At 33.1% G+C, this 16,752-nt stretch overlaps 2 protein-coding genes across 4 annotated transcripts; both read right to left on the bottom strand.

The window, feature by feature from the left end:
• Positions 1 to 91: 91 nt before the first annotated feature.
• Positions 92 to 7,963, bottom strand: LOC120113778. Of its 3 annotated transcripts, XM_039134827.1 has the most exons (24): positions 7,802 to 7,963; positions 7,172 to 7,709; positions 6,717 to 7,060; positions 6,522 to 6,593; positions 6,215 to 6,419; positions 6,001 to 6,109; positions 5,335 to 5,427; positions 5,127 to 5,222; positions 4,826 to 4,927; positions 4,531 to 4,623; positions 4,354 to 4,435; positions 4,216 to 4,275; positions 4,081 to 4,133; positions 3,823 to 3,989; positions 3,174 to 3,381; positions 2,957 to 3,014; positions 2,759 to 2,815; positions 2,391 to 2,636; positions 1,578 to 1,642; positions 1,412 to 1,468; positions 1,232 to 1,325; positions 789 to 929; positions 542 to 702; positions 92 to 460 (listed from the first exon to the last, which is right to left on the bottom strand). In XM_039134827.1, exons 2-23 carry the CDS (start codon positions 7,671 to 7,673, stop codon positions 571 to 573), a joined length of 3,036 nt encoding a protein of 1,011 aa, XP_038990758.1. In that variant the 5' UTR covers positions 7,674 to 7,709; positions 7,802 to 7,963; the 3' UTR covers positions 92 to 460; positions 542 to 570. The 3 variants fall into 3 exon arrangements, with proteins under 3 accessions (XP_038990758.1, XP_038990756.1, XP_038990757.1); XM_039134825.1 differs by having other exon boundaries at positions 6,717 to 7,709; XM_039134826.1 differs by having other exon boundaries at positions 6,717 to 7,688.
• A 1,442-nt stretch (positions 7,964 to 9,405) lies between these two features.
• LOC120113655 lies at positions 9,406 to 10,012 on the bottom strand. Its single transcript, XM_039134734.1, has 2 exons — positions 9,841 to 10,012; positions 9,406 to 9,608 (listed from the first exon to the last, which is right to left on the bottom strand). The coding sequence occupies exons 1-2, from the start codon at positions 10,010 to 10,012 to the stop codon at positions 9,406 to 9,408; spliced, it is 375 nt and encodes a 124-aa protein (XP_038990665.1).
• Between the last annotated feature and the right edge of the window lie 6,740 nt (positions 10,013 to 16,752).

Genomic DNA, 16,752 nt, shown 5'->3' with positions numbered 1-16,752 from the left:
CACGCAATATCTATAATTTTCTCTTTTGGGAAGCAAGTTTCACGCGAAAAGGGATGAGACAGCCACGGTAATTACACAGCAAGTTCCATGTATATGGGTACACTATCAAAACTAGCAAACCTCGAAAGACTTGATACAAAAGCAAGACTAGCCACCATGAAGCGGACTAACACGATAAACATGCAAGTCCTATGTCTCTATCGCCATCATCCACCTCGAGTTGGTAGATATGTACTAAGCGAAACAAGGAACTGTAGCCCTAATGGACTTACTAAAATTATCCGAGAAATCAGATACGAACGTAATAACCGCTGATATCTATTAACTATTCAATCAAATTCAAGTTTTGTCCCAGGCTGTTTTCTTTAATAGCGGACAAGAAAATTTTAACAGCATTTCACATTGGAACTCCTTCCAGTTCTTCACAAATGGAGCTCACTTCTTGATCTTTGACCTTGAACTGGCAGAGAACAACACATTTATGTACATCTATATCTATGTCCACTCACGAATCAAATAAAAAGGAAATGCATAGATGCACCTCATTCGGCTTCAAAACATAGCTCTCCCTTACGCCGCTCTGTTATACAACTCTACCGGCTCCATATTAATAATATCTTGAAAGGGAGGAACTTCTTTTTGTAGCATTGAAGTTCCTTGGAAAATAACCATCTGGCAGCAGGATCTTTTATATTCCCTAAGCTGAAGCAAGAGAAAGACGTTTCAGAAAACATGGCAATTAAGTTGGACAACACGATATACACACAAATTATGATGTATCGACAAACCTGGTCCAGTCCTAATTTCTTGAAGCCAAATTTATCTATCCAGATTGATTCTGCTTCTTCGGCAGCCGGAAGCAAAATGTTTTTGACGTTCAAGAGTGCGAGCAGCTTCTCAATACAAGTGAACAATAACTGGAAGTAGCCCTACAAGGTAATTTAACTACACTGAATCAAAGATTCATCGAGGTATATATATTATGAACTCAAAATAATAATTTCCTTCAATGACAAGGGTAGGAAAATCAACTCCGAAGGAATCAGCAAGAAGGATATTCTTCAGATTATTCGGTCAGGCAGGCAACAATTCATATTAGAGAGGGAGAAGAGAAGAGAAATCGGCAGACAATTGAAATACAACAGGAAATCCAGTTGACTAGAGCCGTGTAAAAACAGCGGGTATTGCAGGCAAAAGTTGTAAAGAAAAAGGTCGGGACCATTAGCCTCACCTTCCCTCGGTTAGCAATGCTTGTAGCAACTAAAGGGAGTTCTGCAACTTCTTGCCCAAAAACTCGAATTATTCCAGCAGATACAACGAATGAGCTGCAGCATTAGCGAAAAATGAATATTGTCATTACTCAAATAACACAAGCATTTTAAGCTTTAAATGTTGTGCAAATGAGACTTACTTGATTGTCAATACTGCACAGTATATTCCCCCATATTCTTGGCCCTTTACATTCCTTCTGAGAGAGGAAAAGGCGGAAGGATCAACTTTGTCAAAATAATGAATAGTCCACTCATGTCCATATGCAACCAGATTTTGTCAAGCACAAAATAGGTACTCATGCTTACCCATAAACCATGCATGGTATAAGGTCCCGCCCAGTTGTTGCATCAACTATAGGGTTGAAGCATTCCTGGAGAAGAAATAAATAAAGGGAAAATATCAACAAAATTTCAGTGAAATATATTGGAGAAATAGATTACAGCCTATGACTTAGTTGCATATGAAAATAGAGTTCCACAAGTGCAGAGCTATATTGGACTAGAAAATCATAGTTTGAAATAAAACATGCAAATCACAGCTGCAATTAGCCAAGCAGCAATAAGTCATTTTGATCTTTTGCCGGAGGAAAAAAATGCATCCATTTATCGAACGTTTTGGCATAAATGCACTTATGAAGTAAATAATCAGTTTCTTGTCATATGTATACCATTAATGTGTTACAAGCTCCACCATGAAGAAAATGCTAAAAGCCAGGTAACAGTTCGATGCCTCCAAATTCTAGCGATAATAGAACAACAAAATAAATAGCTAATCTTAAGGATGAGAAAAATCTAGGAAATTAAGAGATAATATCAACTAGATAAACTCAATATTTTGCCTTCCCTGTCCCACTGTAACAGAAGAAGGGGGGGAACTAAAAGAAAGAGAAAGAGGAAAGAATGAGGGCAAGAAGCATAAAGGATAGTTACAGTGCTATTGATGCTTCAATGCAACACATTCAATCCGGAAAGCATACTTTCCAAATAAGTACTTGAAATAAGAATATAACAAATGCAAAGAAAATACAGAACCATTGCATGTTCACACCACTCATCAACAATGAAAACAACAATTGGTCAAAAAGTAAAACATCTAAACAAAACATGAACAAAACTTACATGGAAGATGCCAACAGCTTGAGAAAGCAACAATTTAGTTTCAGGGGAAGCAAATTTGCCACTAAGCAATCTCCATCTCACGTCAATATTGATTCCAGCACCTAAACCCTTTTCTAAATGCTTCTTCTTTATAACATCCAGAAAAGAGTCTGGAAGCTTTTCCGACCCACAAATAAGCAACTTCTGCAGTGTAGAATGGATCCTACTGCAATCAGAGGTGCAAAACCACTTCCCTCTTGGTATTTCCTGTTGAACCAACTGACCTCAGTATCTTCATCCATTAACAGAATAATGTAACCGATAGACAGAAACAAAGAGATCCATATGGAATATGTAAAGGAACAACAACAAAAATAATACATACATACCCGTAGATCGGCCATTTTATGAGTTCTCAAACAGCCAATATGATATTCTTTCTCACACTGATCCACAATGATTAAAAAAAAAATAAGAAAAAAGGAAAGGATGTGCAAATCAGTGGACACAGAATCAAAAGAGAAACAAGTTCAGCAGAGAAGAAACCGATGTACAAAACAGGATGAAATGAAAAACTAACATTTTACCTGATCACACAGTAAAACTGTCCGAGGACCAAATCCTGATTTGCTAAAATCACATGCCCTATATAACATAAATCAAAGAGAACAATACAAGCCAAATCAAAGGGTATCGAGTACAAAACTAAAGAAATTTATAGAAATATCACAGTGAACACTGGATAAGAATAATCTTCAAGAACTAGAAGCTTCAATCAGATTCATCTTAGTGTGGCCTCCTCACCTGCATAAAGCGCACCCACTAAGCTCTGCCTCAATGTTTTTTACAATACGTATGCATTTGCTGGTTATTTGCTCTATAGCATCAACTCCTAAAATCCTTCCAGCAGCAACAGCATTTGCATTATGCTCCACACACTTTTCTCTCACAAACATATTCTGGCAATATTTGCAGTACCAGCGACCATGAACTGTTGGTAGAGGTGTACATTCTGCGTAGATCAATAAAACTACTCAATATCAATCAGGTAATTCAGAACAAGCACAACCATCTACGTTCAAGATTAAGAAACACGAGACTGAATCTCAGTAAGTAGAAAAATGGAAAAATACACCTGAAACCAAGTTTTGAATTTCTTAAAATTAAAAATAAAAGTCCAGGAAAAATAAATATAAAAAAATGCCAGTAAATACACATAATAGCGTGACAGAGAGACTGGTAGATCAAAAAATCTAGGCTAATATGCAATGCCATTGGCTGAGTAAAGCTACAGTAACCAAAACAAATTTTACAGGCCCAGCACAGGGGTTGGGGGGAGAACATACACACACCCACGAAATAAAGCTTCGTAACCAAGAAAACAAGATCAAACAATGCATCCCAGCATTTCTGATTCAAAGTGAAAAGAAATTCTAAATATTTACAATTGAACCTTTATGGAAGGCCCTTGGACATCCATCACAAAGCAAAAGATTCCCACCATCTGCACAAATGAAGCATGCATCATCATTATCCTCGGCAGAATAATGTCGACCTTTTGAGAGAGATATTGCCAATTCATGGAGAGACACCCCATTAGATGTGTAAATGTATGCATAGCTGCCAAAAAGCAAAAATATAATCAACATATACCTAACAAAGAAAAGAAACATAGGAAAGAAGCTCAAAGGCATATGATACAAAAACATACGGTTTTCTACGAGAAGCCCAACCAGCATGAGCTTCAAATTGTGAGGGGCTAACCTGCACGATAAATGGAAACATCCTAAACAGATGCACACAAAAAATTTGAAATTCTGAAGCTCAAGCATTAAGAGCACAATACCTCACAATTGCAACAACGACAAATTATCCCGCAGCCCTTTTTGTAGCCCTCAAGCAATCTCTGCCCATTAAAACTAATCACACTTTATGCACCACTCAGGTACCAAGGAACAAAAGAGATTACTTTTATCTCAAATACCTGTCCACGGGCATAGTATGCAACTTCAGTTCCATCAGGCAGTCCATTTTCCTCAAATATCAACTTATGCAATCGCTGATCTCTAAAAAATATTCAAAAATCCAAGAAGAAAAAGAGTTTATATTAAGAGAGGAAAAGAAAATGCTTAGTCTAGAAATATATTAAAAGGGTACCAACTTTGTTGTCATCTTCCATTGACTTCCATTGGGTGAATAACTTGGCGATGAGGCACCTTTGAAGGTCTTTGGCGTCAAAACCAGGTTCACTGACCTAAGAAATTCAAATAAAAGCACAAGAAGGAAAAGGAAATAAGCATGAAGAAATTAGCAAAGACTTTGAGGAAAAGCTTCAGTGAAACAGTTCCATGTGTCATAAAACTTAGCAGTAGCAGGAATACAAAGTAAAACAGAAGTCAGAAACATATACCATGATAAAATTAAAAAAGCAAAAGGATAAAACAAAGGAAACTGACTTCTTTTTTATTTTCCTTTGACCCTTATCTTGTGAGGGAATATGAACTGATTCAACTGAAGCACTCTTCAAGGACTTTGTGAATAACCCTGGTTTTGTTAACCTGGATACAACAAAGGTAGCATGATCTACCAACTACAACCTAAAAAAAGGAACACTATTTGAAGTTTAAACTAGCAACCAGCACCATCATAGATCTTCACATTAGATTATTTTTATTCCCATGAATGGGGGGGAAATGGGGTTAAAGACAGAATTAGGCAACAGTAAACAACAGTAGTAAGACATAATGAATCACCAACTTTCTTGATGTCTTCCATGGACTTCTATTTTTTGAAGAAGTCGATAATGAAGAAGAACACTCTGGTGAACTTGAAGTCAAATCAAGCTCTGATGACCTGAAACAACGTAGATAGAGGAACGAGAAACAAATATCAGTAATTCATCTCATCTCATAGCAAAAAAGATGGCACCAAAAAAAAAGGAAGAAGATAATTAAGAGATACTAACTTGCTTGTTTTCTTCCATTGTCTTCTATTTTGTGGAAAGATAGTCAATGGCACACTTCCAAAGGACTGTGACATCAAAACGGGTTCTTGTGATCTGAAATAACACAAAAATAGCACATATAAAATAAGGCATGTATCTGGGCAAATACCAGAAACTCAGTGAAAACTATAAACAAACATCAAACAAGCATTTCCTTACAACGTTGTCATGTTTAATTTCATATCGTAATTCAGTTATATATGCTACAACAGAAAACTGAATAAAATGAATCTATGTGGAGTGTGTTTGCTGAATAATATCAATCAAGTAAATTTAACATGTCTATTTTTTACCATGCACCGATCAGTTACAGCTGAATGGACATTGAAAACCTAATCAATACCATAGACAGAATCACAGGTTTCGATCTAACACCATCAAGGGGTAATACATTACATGATAATTAATTGTAATAAATGCTAGGGTACCACGGAGAGATGGTGCAAATTGCAAACGGTGTAGATAACCCAGTCATAAAACTACAAATTCAGACACAAAACAGTGCAGTTGCCAAGCTAAAAGAAAATTCAACAAATGACGAACATCAAGATGATCCCTACCAAACTCTATTGCAGAAGAGACATCAATTACTATTTTTTTACAAGTAATGCTTATGTGAAAGTATACCTAGCTCGTGCACTGGGTGCACTCTTGGAGCTGCACTGAGCTTTCTTTGACTCTACACATGAATTGCAGAGTGGCCCAATTTGGCCAACATGTATAACAGGAAAGGAACCTGGAAACAAGAAAACGGAAAAAGAATAAGATCCCAATACAATCAAAATCATTTTTGTCACTTGCCTCTGTCAATACTAATGAATTAACAAGAAAAAGTAGCCACCCTTGCATCTTCTACAAGTGAAATATTTTTGCTCAGGTAATGCGCTAAGGATATTTTGAATTGTTGCTTCTAACATGTGCAGTGGTCTTCTCCTGCATGCCCTCAACACATCAAGCAGGCTCTTCCCATTTTCAAAGCAGATATACTGTGATGCACGTTTGTATTGTTTACAAGCATGAATCTCGAATTGGGAAGGTGGAACAACCTACATTGAGAAACAAAGTGGCAGCAAGAAGTTCAATAACAGCAATTATAACTTCATGGAGTTACATGTCCAACACTGCAACTTAGGGAAGGAACTCCTTACTCTGCATCCCTTGCACAAGGAACATGAACACAAAATTCCTCCATCTGTAATGATGCCCCGAAGACCAGCTGTCTGAAATTAACATACAACTATATATGCCTTAAATTATTCACCACATTTAGATTTCACAGTAAAAGAACAAAGAAAGAAAACACATATTCAAAAATAAAAATAACTTTGGAAGCAAAGAGCCACCTTACTACTAATTGTACCCATGTAAACTACTGGAACCCCATCAAGCAAACCGGTGTCAAAGAGCTCTTTAACTGTCACTGGACACCTATTAAGAGCAATTTTTTTTGACATTTTAAACTCCAAATCATTCCTTGAAGTCGTGAAGCCACTATCTTCGGTTGCTTCATCTCCACCAAAATTTGATACTAACACAGTTTCAACAGTCTGCTGTTGGCACTGCAAACTGTCTATTGCTTCAATCTTTGGTTTCAATAATGATCGTTTCGGCCGCTTCAGGGTCTTCAAGAGTAAATCATCATTATCAGTATTGTCAACAATCTGCATTGAAGATCCTTCGTAACCTCCTTTGTCAACCCGACATTTCTTAAGCTCCTTCATTGACTCCTCTTTAGACAAAACCATTCCCAAATTACTACCAGGCACGTTAGAAAGCCTAGATTGAACAACAGGCCTACCATCACTTCCAATTTTCTGAACTACAAGGTTACCTACAATAGCATTTTCTCCAATAATACGGCTCTCTTCAATCAAAGCATCTACAAGTGGACCCCCTTCAACAAAATCTCGATCAACTAAGCCCTTACCAACAACATTATCTCCGACTACATTTTCCTTTCCCGGTCCAACTCCAATCACACCTTCGATTACATTACTCTTCACCTCGCTTGCTTCTTTCAAAGATCTATTCTTCTGATCATCATCAATTAAACACTCTTTAACACAATTCATCGGCTTATTAAAGTCCTTGAGCTTTATGTTTCCCAAGTTCTCCGAAAAATCATCACGGCCATTAATTCTTGACTTTTTAACTCGAGTGTAAACAATGTAACCATTCACTTGAGTACCTTTAACTCTTTTACAACTAATAGCAGAACTGTCCTGAGTTTGAATCTGAATCACTGAGTCCCGAGTTGGAAGGAGTGAAACCTCCAATCCGTAATCCAACTCCCGCTTCATGCCTCACTCACTTCACTCTCAAAATTCACTTAAATTCTGCTAGAGAAAAAATAATTAAAATTTTAAAAAAATCAAATAAAAACCAGAAAATTAGAGAAATTAAGCAGCAATGGAGTGAAGGATTTTACCAAATATGCTCAGATAAAAGCCATGAAAGATTGATTTTGAGTGAGAAGTTGAAGATCGGATTCGAAGAGGTTTATGTTTTTCGATTTAGTCTTCGCCAATTTAGAAGAGAAACTGAAATTTTTGAGCGTTTTTTTTTTTGGGGTTGTCGTTGGGAGGTTAAACCGACCAGCTAGAGAGAGTAAAATGAGATGGGGTTTTGTTCAGAGGAGGAGGCAAATGGCAGGATCCGTAAATAATACAAAGTTGGAAAGGTCATTCGTATTGTCGATTTTAGCCCTATTTGAGTTCCAAGTTTACAATGTAGCCCTCGCTTGATTTTAAAGGAGTGTGGTCCAAGCCTGTTAGTATGTGGTTGTTAAGGCCTTGTAGGCCCACTGTTTTTTTTCCTCCGTATTTTGAATCTTCATTATGGTGTAAAATTTTATAATCAAGTTTAATAATAATAATCTATGATACTTGAAGAGGGGAGTAGATCATGAGTGAAAAAGATGCCATGTTTAAAAGTGAACAGGAAATAACACGAGAATGAAAAGGGGAGTGGATCACACATTTTAATAGAGATTGGTATTTAAAAAGTGAAAATAAAATTGTATATTTTCTTAATTTCTTTCTTTTACCTTTTTCCCCTGATCTGAATATGATACCATGTTCTGGGTGACACCAGCAGCAGCAGCATTCTTTTGTTCCATGGAACACACAACTTCGATACTCTTTTGTTTTCATCTTTTACTTTGTTGAATCATATGTACCGACATTTAATACAAATATAACGTAAGATGAATTCAAACTTATTCGATTAATTTAATAGTAAAAGTAAATGTTATTCTTTCTAAAATTTTTGAATTTGATCATCTTTTACTTTGTTGAATCATATGTACCGACATTTAAAACAAATATAACGTAAGATGAATTCAAACTTATTCGACTAATTTAATAGTAAAAGTAAATGTTATTCTTTCTGAAAATTTTGAATTTGAGCAACTGTATCTGTAAAGCATATGTGCATTATGAATAGACTAAAAGATTCTATAAATAGATACTACCTTGTAATCAACTCAGACTATTAAAAATCATAAGAATACTTTAAGAAAAATCATTGGGTAATCTGTGTATTTTCTTAAAATCATTGTGTGATCCGAACATCTTAAATATTCATATTTTTTATGATGCAACACATATCATATCATCACTTTAGGTGACGTGGCATGTGATATATTAGCAATTAAACATACGTGAAAATATCAATGTGTGTTGACCGTTAGTCAATTGATATTTTTCACCTAATATGGAATATTAACGTTAAAATTAAAATGCTAAAAAATCAAAACGATTACTTATATAAATGTCGGAGGTTAATTTTATCATTAAATCTTTATAATATTAATAATAATCCTAACATTTAAATTTTCAAATCGAATATAATTATAAATAAGAAAACTAAAATATACTCGAATATAATAAAAACTTTAAATGAATCACATTACAATAATGAATTTGACTCTCTCAACCAAAATACCACTTATTAATTAAAAAGTCTGGAAACAACAAAAGAAGGAAATTGATCAAAATGGAAAATTTATATCTCCCCGAAAAGACATTATAATTATTTTGCAAGGCAACCAGTGGAATCATGGTTGTCGCCGGCAGCTGGCTTAGCACACCGTTGAGTAGTGTAGAAGAAAGTACCGAGTTGATATTGAACCAAATCGCGATATAAAACGGTAGGCCGGTTTGGAAGATTGACGCCGGTAAGTCCTCCGGCGAAGTTGGTGGGAATGTTGCAAGTAGCATGTGGGAAGACACAGCCTAATAAAGCATGATTGGGGTTGCAATTCTTTGCCATTAACTATTTGTTGACAACCATATTGAAGTTCCCTTCTTCGTCGATACTTTGCCACCTGCCAATCATTCATTTCAAAATTTAGGAGGAAAATGCATTATTATTTACTAAAAAAATAAATATGCTAATAGATGAAATGATGTAAAATGAGAGAGAATATAATGAAAAGTGTAATGTTAATGGAGGAAAGGAAAGAACCTTGAATGGGATGGGTGCCTCGAGTCCATTCTGCATAGCTTTTGGTGCAGTCGTGGCACATGACTTTGCCTCCCAGATGTATAAGCTGGAGAGCAGGAACCCCCGTGGCTACTGCGCATCCCATCAGAAACGAGGCCGCGATTAACATCATCATCACCACCTTTGTTGCCATTTTAATTTCTGTATTTTCTTGAGGAAACGACACATATATATAGGATTTAGGGGTGGAAGGGCACTACTTGAGACGTGCAATCCATATTTCATTAGATTATATATATTAATATATATATATATATATATATATATATATATATAAAAGTCAAATATGATGAATTGTTTAAATCATGATATACTAAGATAGGCTCAAGTGTTTTTGACATGAAGAGGTTGAGGCTTGTGGAAAGAAAACAATAAAATAACCCTAAACTCGTTTGTTGTTGTATATTCCATACCATTTTTTTGTTTTTTAAAGGTGTTTGAAGTTTATATAATATTTTTATAATTTTAAACTATTTATTGATGTGATATATAAACAGATAATATTATCAACAATATATAAAACATGAAGCAATAAAAAGTTGAAAGAGAGATGGTGAATGAAGCAATAATAAAGATGAAATCCTTTGTTTTTCTGCTCTAAACATATTTTAGGGGAGCAATTCACGGCCGGCCTATCTATTCTCTCTGTAAAGTTAACCATCAAAATCCTCCCACTTGGCTTCTAAAAAAAGGTTGGTTTTACAGTAAACCAGCTGAGCTGAGGGCGGCTTTGAAGCCCTCCTCATCTCTCCAGCAGGAACCTGCATCCAACGTCACATACGAAATGAACGCCAATCAGATGAAAATCAAAAGTAGCAGCAGAAAACAGGAGAACCTAGAAATTAATTAAAAATCAAGCATTCAACCAACCATTGTTGTACAAAGGCATGCATTCCACTAAATTGTAATTGTAGCTGCTTTATTGCCCTTACAGGCCCTTTATAGACAAAAAAAAGTAGATACTCAAGCTCAATAAGATCAAAATATTAGCAATTCCAACGCATTGGCATTCTTCAAAATATTGAACAAATGTGCAATCTATTCAACAATCTTAATATAATTAAATGTAAAGTCGGCATATAAATAAAGAACACGGCACATTCTAAACTGAATTCAAAAGTAGCAGCAGAAAACAGGAGAACCTAGAATTAATTAAAAATCAAGCATTCAACCACCATTGTTGTACAAAGCATGCATTCCACTAAATTGTAATTGTAGCTGCTTTTTATGCCCTTACAGGCCCTTTATAGACAAAAAAAGTAGATACTCAAGCTCAATAAGATCAAAATATTAGCAATCCAACGCATTGGCATTCTTCAAAATATTGAACAAATGTGCAATCTATTCAACAATCTTAATATAATTAAATGTAAAGTCGGCATATAAATAAAGAACACGGCACATTCTAAACTGAATAACATTTAGAACACATCTTTAGTACAAACCTGGCAATGAGAACTTCTCTTTTTAATATCCTTCATAATCTTTAAATCCATCATGCGGCAAACAAATGTATCAAACAATTAGTTCATCTAACCATGGAATTTACTCAACCTGTTAGATCATATTCTCCAGAACAAATCATTTACAACGAACAGGCCATTCCATTCACTCCCAAACAGAGAATTTAATAAATACAATAAAGAAATTCTCTTGGAAGTCTTGGTAGCAGAGAGGAAAACAGTTACTTGATAGAATATCCATCCTACCATTCACTTAATCTTAAATTCCTTTCACTCCACTCGTTGAACCCTATTCTTGTTATCATGCTAGGCAAAACCTGTATTTCTATAACTCAAATCCTACCAAACAACTACCACAACCATGCTCAAACACTATAATAATAATAATTAAAACAAACAATACTACAAACAAATAGCTAAGGCATCTATTAATACTGCAACGTCATTAGAAAGAAGTCTCAAGATGCCTGCTCTCATAGACAAAAACAAGCTTAACTACAAAAAAAGCACATGTAAAACATTTTCTCTGCCTATACAGCAGAATCAACCAAACTAAGTTTCGTTTATTTAAGTCACTTAAGTTTCTGTTTTGCTATTTATGTCCTTTAAATTCTGTTTTAGCTCTTTTAGCCTTTTAAAGTTTCTGTTTTTTACCATTTAATCCTTTAAGTTCATGTTTTTTGTTAGATCTATTATTCGAGTAAAATAATTTCTTTAATTAATTAATTTGAAGCAAGTTAATCAATATTTAATAAATTGATCATATTTTAACTTGATATTTGATTTAGGATTTCTACCATTACGACAACGTGTAGCGAAACAGTACCAATTTTGGGCGTTGTGGGGGTGTTAATTCCTTCCCACGTGTAATCAACTCCCAACCCGTTTTAATCGAATCTTTGGTAAACGCAGACCAACTTTTGTCTTAAAAAAAGATTTTTCTTAAATTGTTTTTAAAAGACGTTTTTAGGTATTCGACATACCTAACTCAAAGGTCGATGGCGACTCTATTCAATTTATCCAATTTAATTCAAATCACCCATTTTCCAAAATTAAAGTTCGAACTGTTTTTAAAATAATATTTAATTGTTCCACCCTAAAAACAGTTATGACAATCATATAACAGCGACTAAATCTCTTGAAGTATCACTATCCCCCGAATATAAGATCTATAAACTTTTTAAAAATGAAGTTAATCTGAATTAGAATGAAATGAGCATATTCGGTGAACATTCGATGATCACTCAAACAAAGTATTCTTTCTCAGAGATAACGATCGCTCGATCATAAATTACATCGTTATCATTCTCATTTTCAATTGAGGTAGCTCTATCAGATGGAGTAATTCGAAGAAACTCGATATTTTGTTTCAACTCTTAAACATAAAAAACATATGAAATGAATTTGACGATGGCTTGTTTTATTCCAAGCCACCAATAAAGTTCACGAATATCTCAATACATCTTAACTTTTTCAGGGTATACCTATAATGAGCTTCACGTAGAATATCATACTTTAATTTAAAATTATCAGATACATAGACTCGATTTATAAAATAAAGAATTCCATCAAAATTAATAAAGAATGCAAATTCAGAATCATTACTCATCCAACCAAAGATGACTTTTAACTTAGTATTGAAGGGTTGAAGTTCTTTAATTATTAAAATGAAGGTAGACTAAACTCAAATTCCAGCTAAAAGGCTTGCATTCCTCTGTACATGGAGATGAACATTCATAGCTCTCAAAACTAGAAACAAAGGATTTTCGATTTATTTATAAGATAAAATATATGATGAAATACGTAGAGGTAAAGTTTACATATTATCATTCAAGAATTTATGACTTAGTGCTTCGATTACTGAATCGTAATCCTTCAAAAACTTTATCCAGTGCCTCTAATAAAGATTCAATTTTCTTTGAGTCATCAGATATTTAAGATTTTTATGATTTTAAACACGTGATATTTCTCACCATAGAGATAGTGTCTTCAAGTCTTAAAAAAAATATTATCACAGCTAATTAATGTCGCGAATTGAATAGTTTAACTTATGGCTTTAACTGTCGAGATTCATAAGTTATTTCTTTATTGCATCAAGACACAACCTAAATCGTTGTGTGATGGGTAACTAAACATTTGTGGAGTTAGTTAATGGAATAACTATTATAGATGACACTTTAACGAATCTCTTACAATAACTAGCTATGTCCAAAAAATAGTGAATCTTACTGACGTTTTTTTTTAGAGATTTTTAATATTAAAATTATTAGATTTTATCACGCATAAAATGTGAATGAATGAAAATATTTTATATAATCTTTTTTTTTAAAACAAATAAATAAACATAGATGAAATAAAAAATAATTATATAAAAATAAAACTTTATATTTAACATTCAAGTAACAGATTTTATTTCACCTAAGCGTTATATAAATATATTATAGACTAAATATTATTACAATAATATTATTATTTTTAAAATAAATATCTTAATAATTAATTGGTACAATTAATGCATGATGCGTACTTAATCCAAACTTGAACATAATATAAAATAGGGTAAATTATAAAGTTTGTTACTTTCATTTGAGTTTTATAAACTTATAGTTATCGGATTCAAAAACACAATACATAATCACTTTCTTTTTATTTTAATTAAGATGTTACAACTGAAATGTTTACTCTCGTTAGTTTGATGATGTGTCACGTTAGTAAAATGGTATAATTTTTACTTTAATTTCTAAACTTTAGATAAATACTAATTAGGGACCATTTTATAAATTCAAAGTAATTTAGGGACAGAGTTCTAATTTACCCTTTTTTGATATACTTTTCTTCTTCCCCTAGCTTCCCCAGTTGCGCCGCCGCACACTCCTTTCTTGCTGTTCATCTTCTTCGTTTAAATGATGATTGTTTTCGATAATATATATATATAATATATATATTTTTTTCTATGAATAACCAACAATGAAATCAGACAATCAGTTTGTTTCTGGACAGAAAAGCCAACAAGTAGTATAATACTTATACAGGCAAGTGTCGACTCCTGTGCAAATTTGAAGCTGGGGATGAGTAACCTCCAAATAGCCAAAAAAAAAATGACAATAAACAAGACAAAAAAATAAGCTTTTAGCATCCATTTAAATTGCTCCAGCAATCTGCTAAGCCTGCCATGTTATAATGGCAATGGCAAAATTTTCAAACCTCTCAACAAAAGGCAAAGGAACGAAGATATATAATTCAAGAAATGATTCCACACCAAGAACAGTAGAACACCGAGAAACATCTTAAAGCTCAAGCTAGCTAATTACGAAACATCAAGTACTAAGGATTTTAGCATTGAAAATGTCAATCAAGTAAGTAAACGCTTACGTAGGATACGGAAGAAAACATGGTGGAAAAGGATGGGAATACAAGCAGCACACCCTGCAGCGTAACCCACAATCCAAGTGGACAATGGAGCTTGTGGCTTCTCATTCCTGGAAACTGCTAGAACAGCTACTGATGCAACAATCTGACTTATAGTGAAAACTAGTCTAATATAAAACCAAAGCAAAAGTTGGTCGTTTAAACGAAGAAGATGAACAGCAAGAAAGGGGTGCGGCGGCGCAACTGGAGAAGATAGGGGAAGAAGAAAAGTAATAAAAAAGGTAAATTATAACTTTGTCCCTAAATTACTTTGAATTTATAAATAATCCCTAATTAGTATTTTATCTAAAGTTCAGGGGTTAAAATAAAAATTATACCCTTTTCAGTGACCATATATTAATTAAATTAAAACAAAAGTGACTATGTATTGTGTTTTTTGAAATTAGTGATCATAAGTTTATAAAACTCAAATGAAAATGACCAATTCTGTAGTTTTCCCTATAAAAATATAGATAATAATTTGTAGAAAACGGATTAATTCGTGACACTTAATAAACGGGTGTATCAAAAAATGAAAAGAAAAAGGATTTAATAGGCATTTATTAGGGTTGCAAAAGGTTGCATCTTTCATCCAATTTAATTCGTTTGTACTTAGCACATAAAAAAGTAATACTAATTTATTCACATTTATTCTCTACCAAATGAACTCGCTGATTAATATTTCTTAAAATGTCATATTGAATTAAATTTTAGAAAATTAATTTTTTTTAAATTCAAATTCAAATTTCACTGGTATTTTGTTAAGAAGGGTAGAAGCACAGTCACATTCATATCTAATTTAAAATCACTCTAAATAATATATATATATATATATATATTAACTAAAATAAATCTAATAAAATAAGATAATTAAAAAATAATATATATTAAGAATTTTCTTATCTATTAATAACACGTTAAATATTATATAAAATAAATATTTTCGTATATTATTATGTTTAATGAAAAATATTTTTAGAAATCAGTATACCTTACCAACCTCCATTAAGATATATCCGTCAGCAATGAAATCGCAATTTCTAAACCCCCCCCCCCCCAAAAAAAAGATAAAAATTGAAGGAGTAGAGAGTTTTATAATGATATGGCTGCATTTCTTTTTCATTTCAAAACGTATTCAATTTGAGTTAATTTGTCGGCCTTGACTGATGCGTCTGTCTTAATCTGCGTTGCTGAGATTAAATTATAGGCATAAAAACACACACAAAATAAAGATCCACCCATACATTGATTTGCCATGAACCTGCCAAGACGTGGGCCATTGAAGTTTTTAATCAGAAATACTATAATATTAGTGATAATGATTGATTAATAATAGAAGGATCTATAAAAAAATTGAGAATAAATATATATGTTAATAATATAAGAATTGTATATTTAGATGGACATGATAAATTTCAGGATCTATATAATATATATATATATATATATATATATTATATATATATATCTAATATATATATAATATATAATAATATAATAATAATAAAATAATACTTTGGGTTTTAAGAAGAACATCTGTACTTTAGAGAAATTTAAGGGAACACTTGTCTACTCTAATGGTAACATATATGTGTCACTGATTAATAACAACAATTTTATTATTATAAGATCACTTAAATCAAGAGTGAGTTTTGACTTAAACTTTTCAATTTTTTTTTAAAATTTATTAATTAAGGTCCTTTACTATTTTATTATGAATTAGTTATTCAAATTAGCAATTTAAATTATTTTTGAAATTATAAAATTGAATATAATTAAGGTTCTTCATATTCCAAGAAGTTACCAGGTATCTTTCCTGTATTTTCCACGTTTTATTTCTATCCCGGATTGAGCTGGATTCCAACTTGACAAGAAACACTACAAACACAAGTCGTGGAAATTTTAACACTTTTTACTGTTTATACTTTCTTTAAAGTTTTCCACAAAATCTCTTAGTATTTTGTCTTTATAATCGTGGCTCAATTCAATTATGTTTGAAAAT

This window comes from Hibiscus syriacus, unplaced genomic scaffold (assembly GCF_006381635.1).
Source record: "Hibiscus syriacus cultivar Baekdansim isolate YM2019G1 unplaced genomic scaffold, ASM638163v2 tig00110213_pilon, whole genome shotgun sequence".
In the NCBI taxonomy this organism is placed as follows: Eukaryota; Viridiplantae; Streptophyta; class Magnoliopsida; order Malvales; family Malvaceae; genus Hibiscus; species Hibiscus syriacus.
The sequence above is the reverse complement of the archived record's forward strand: the minus strand, read 5'-3'. Positions and strand labels throughout refer to the sequence as shown.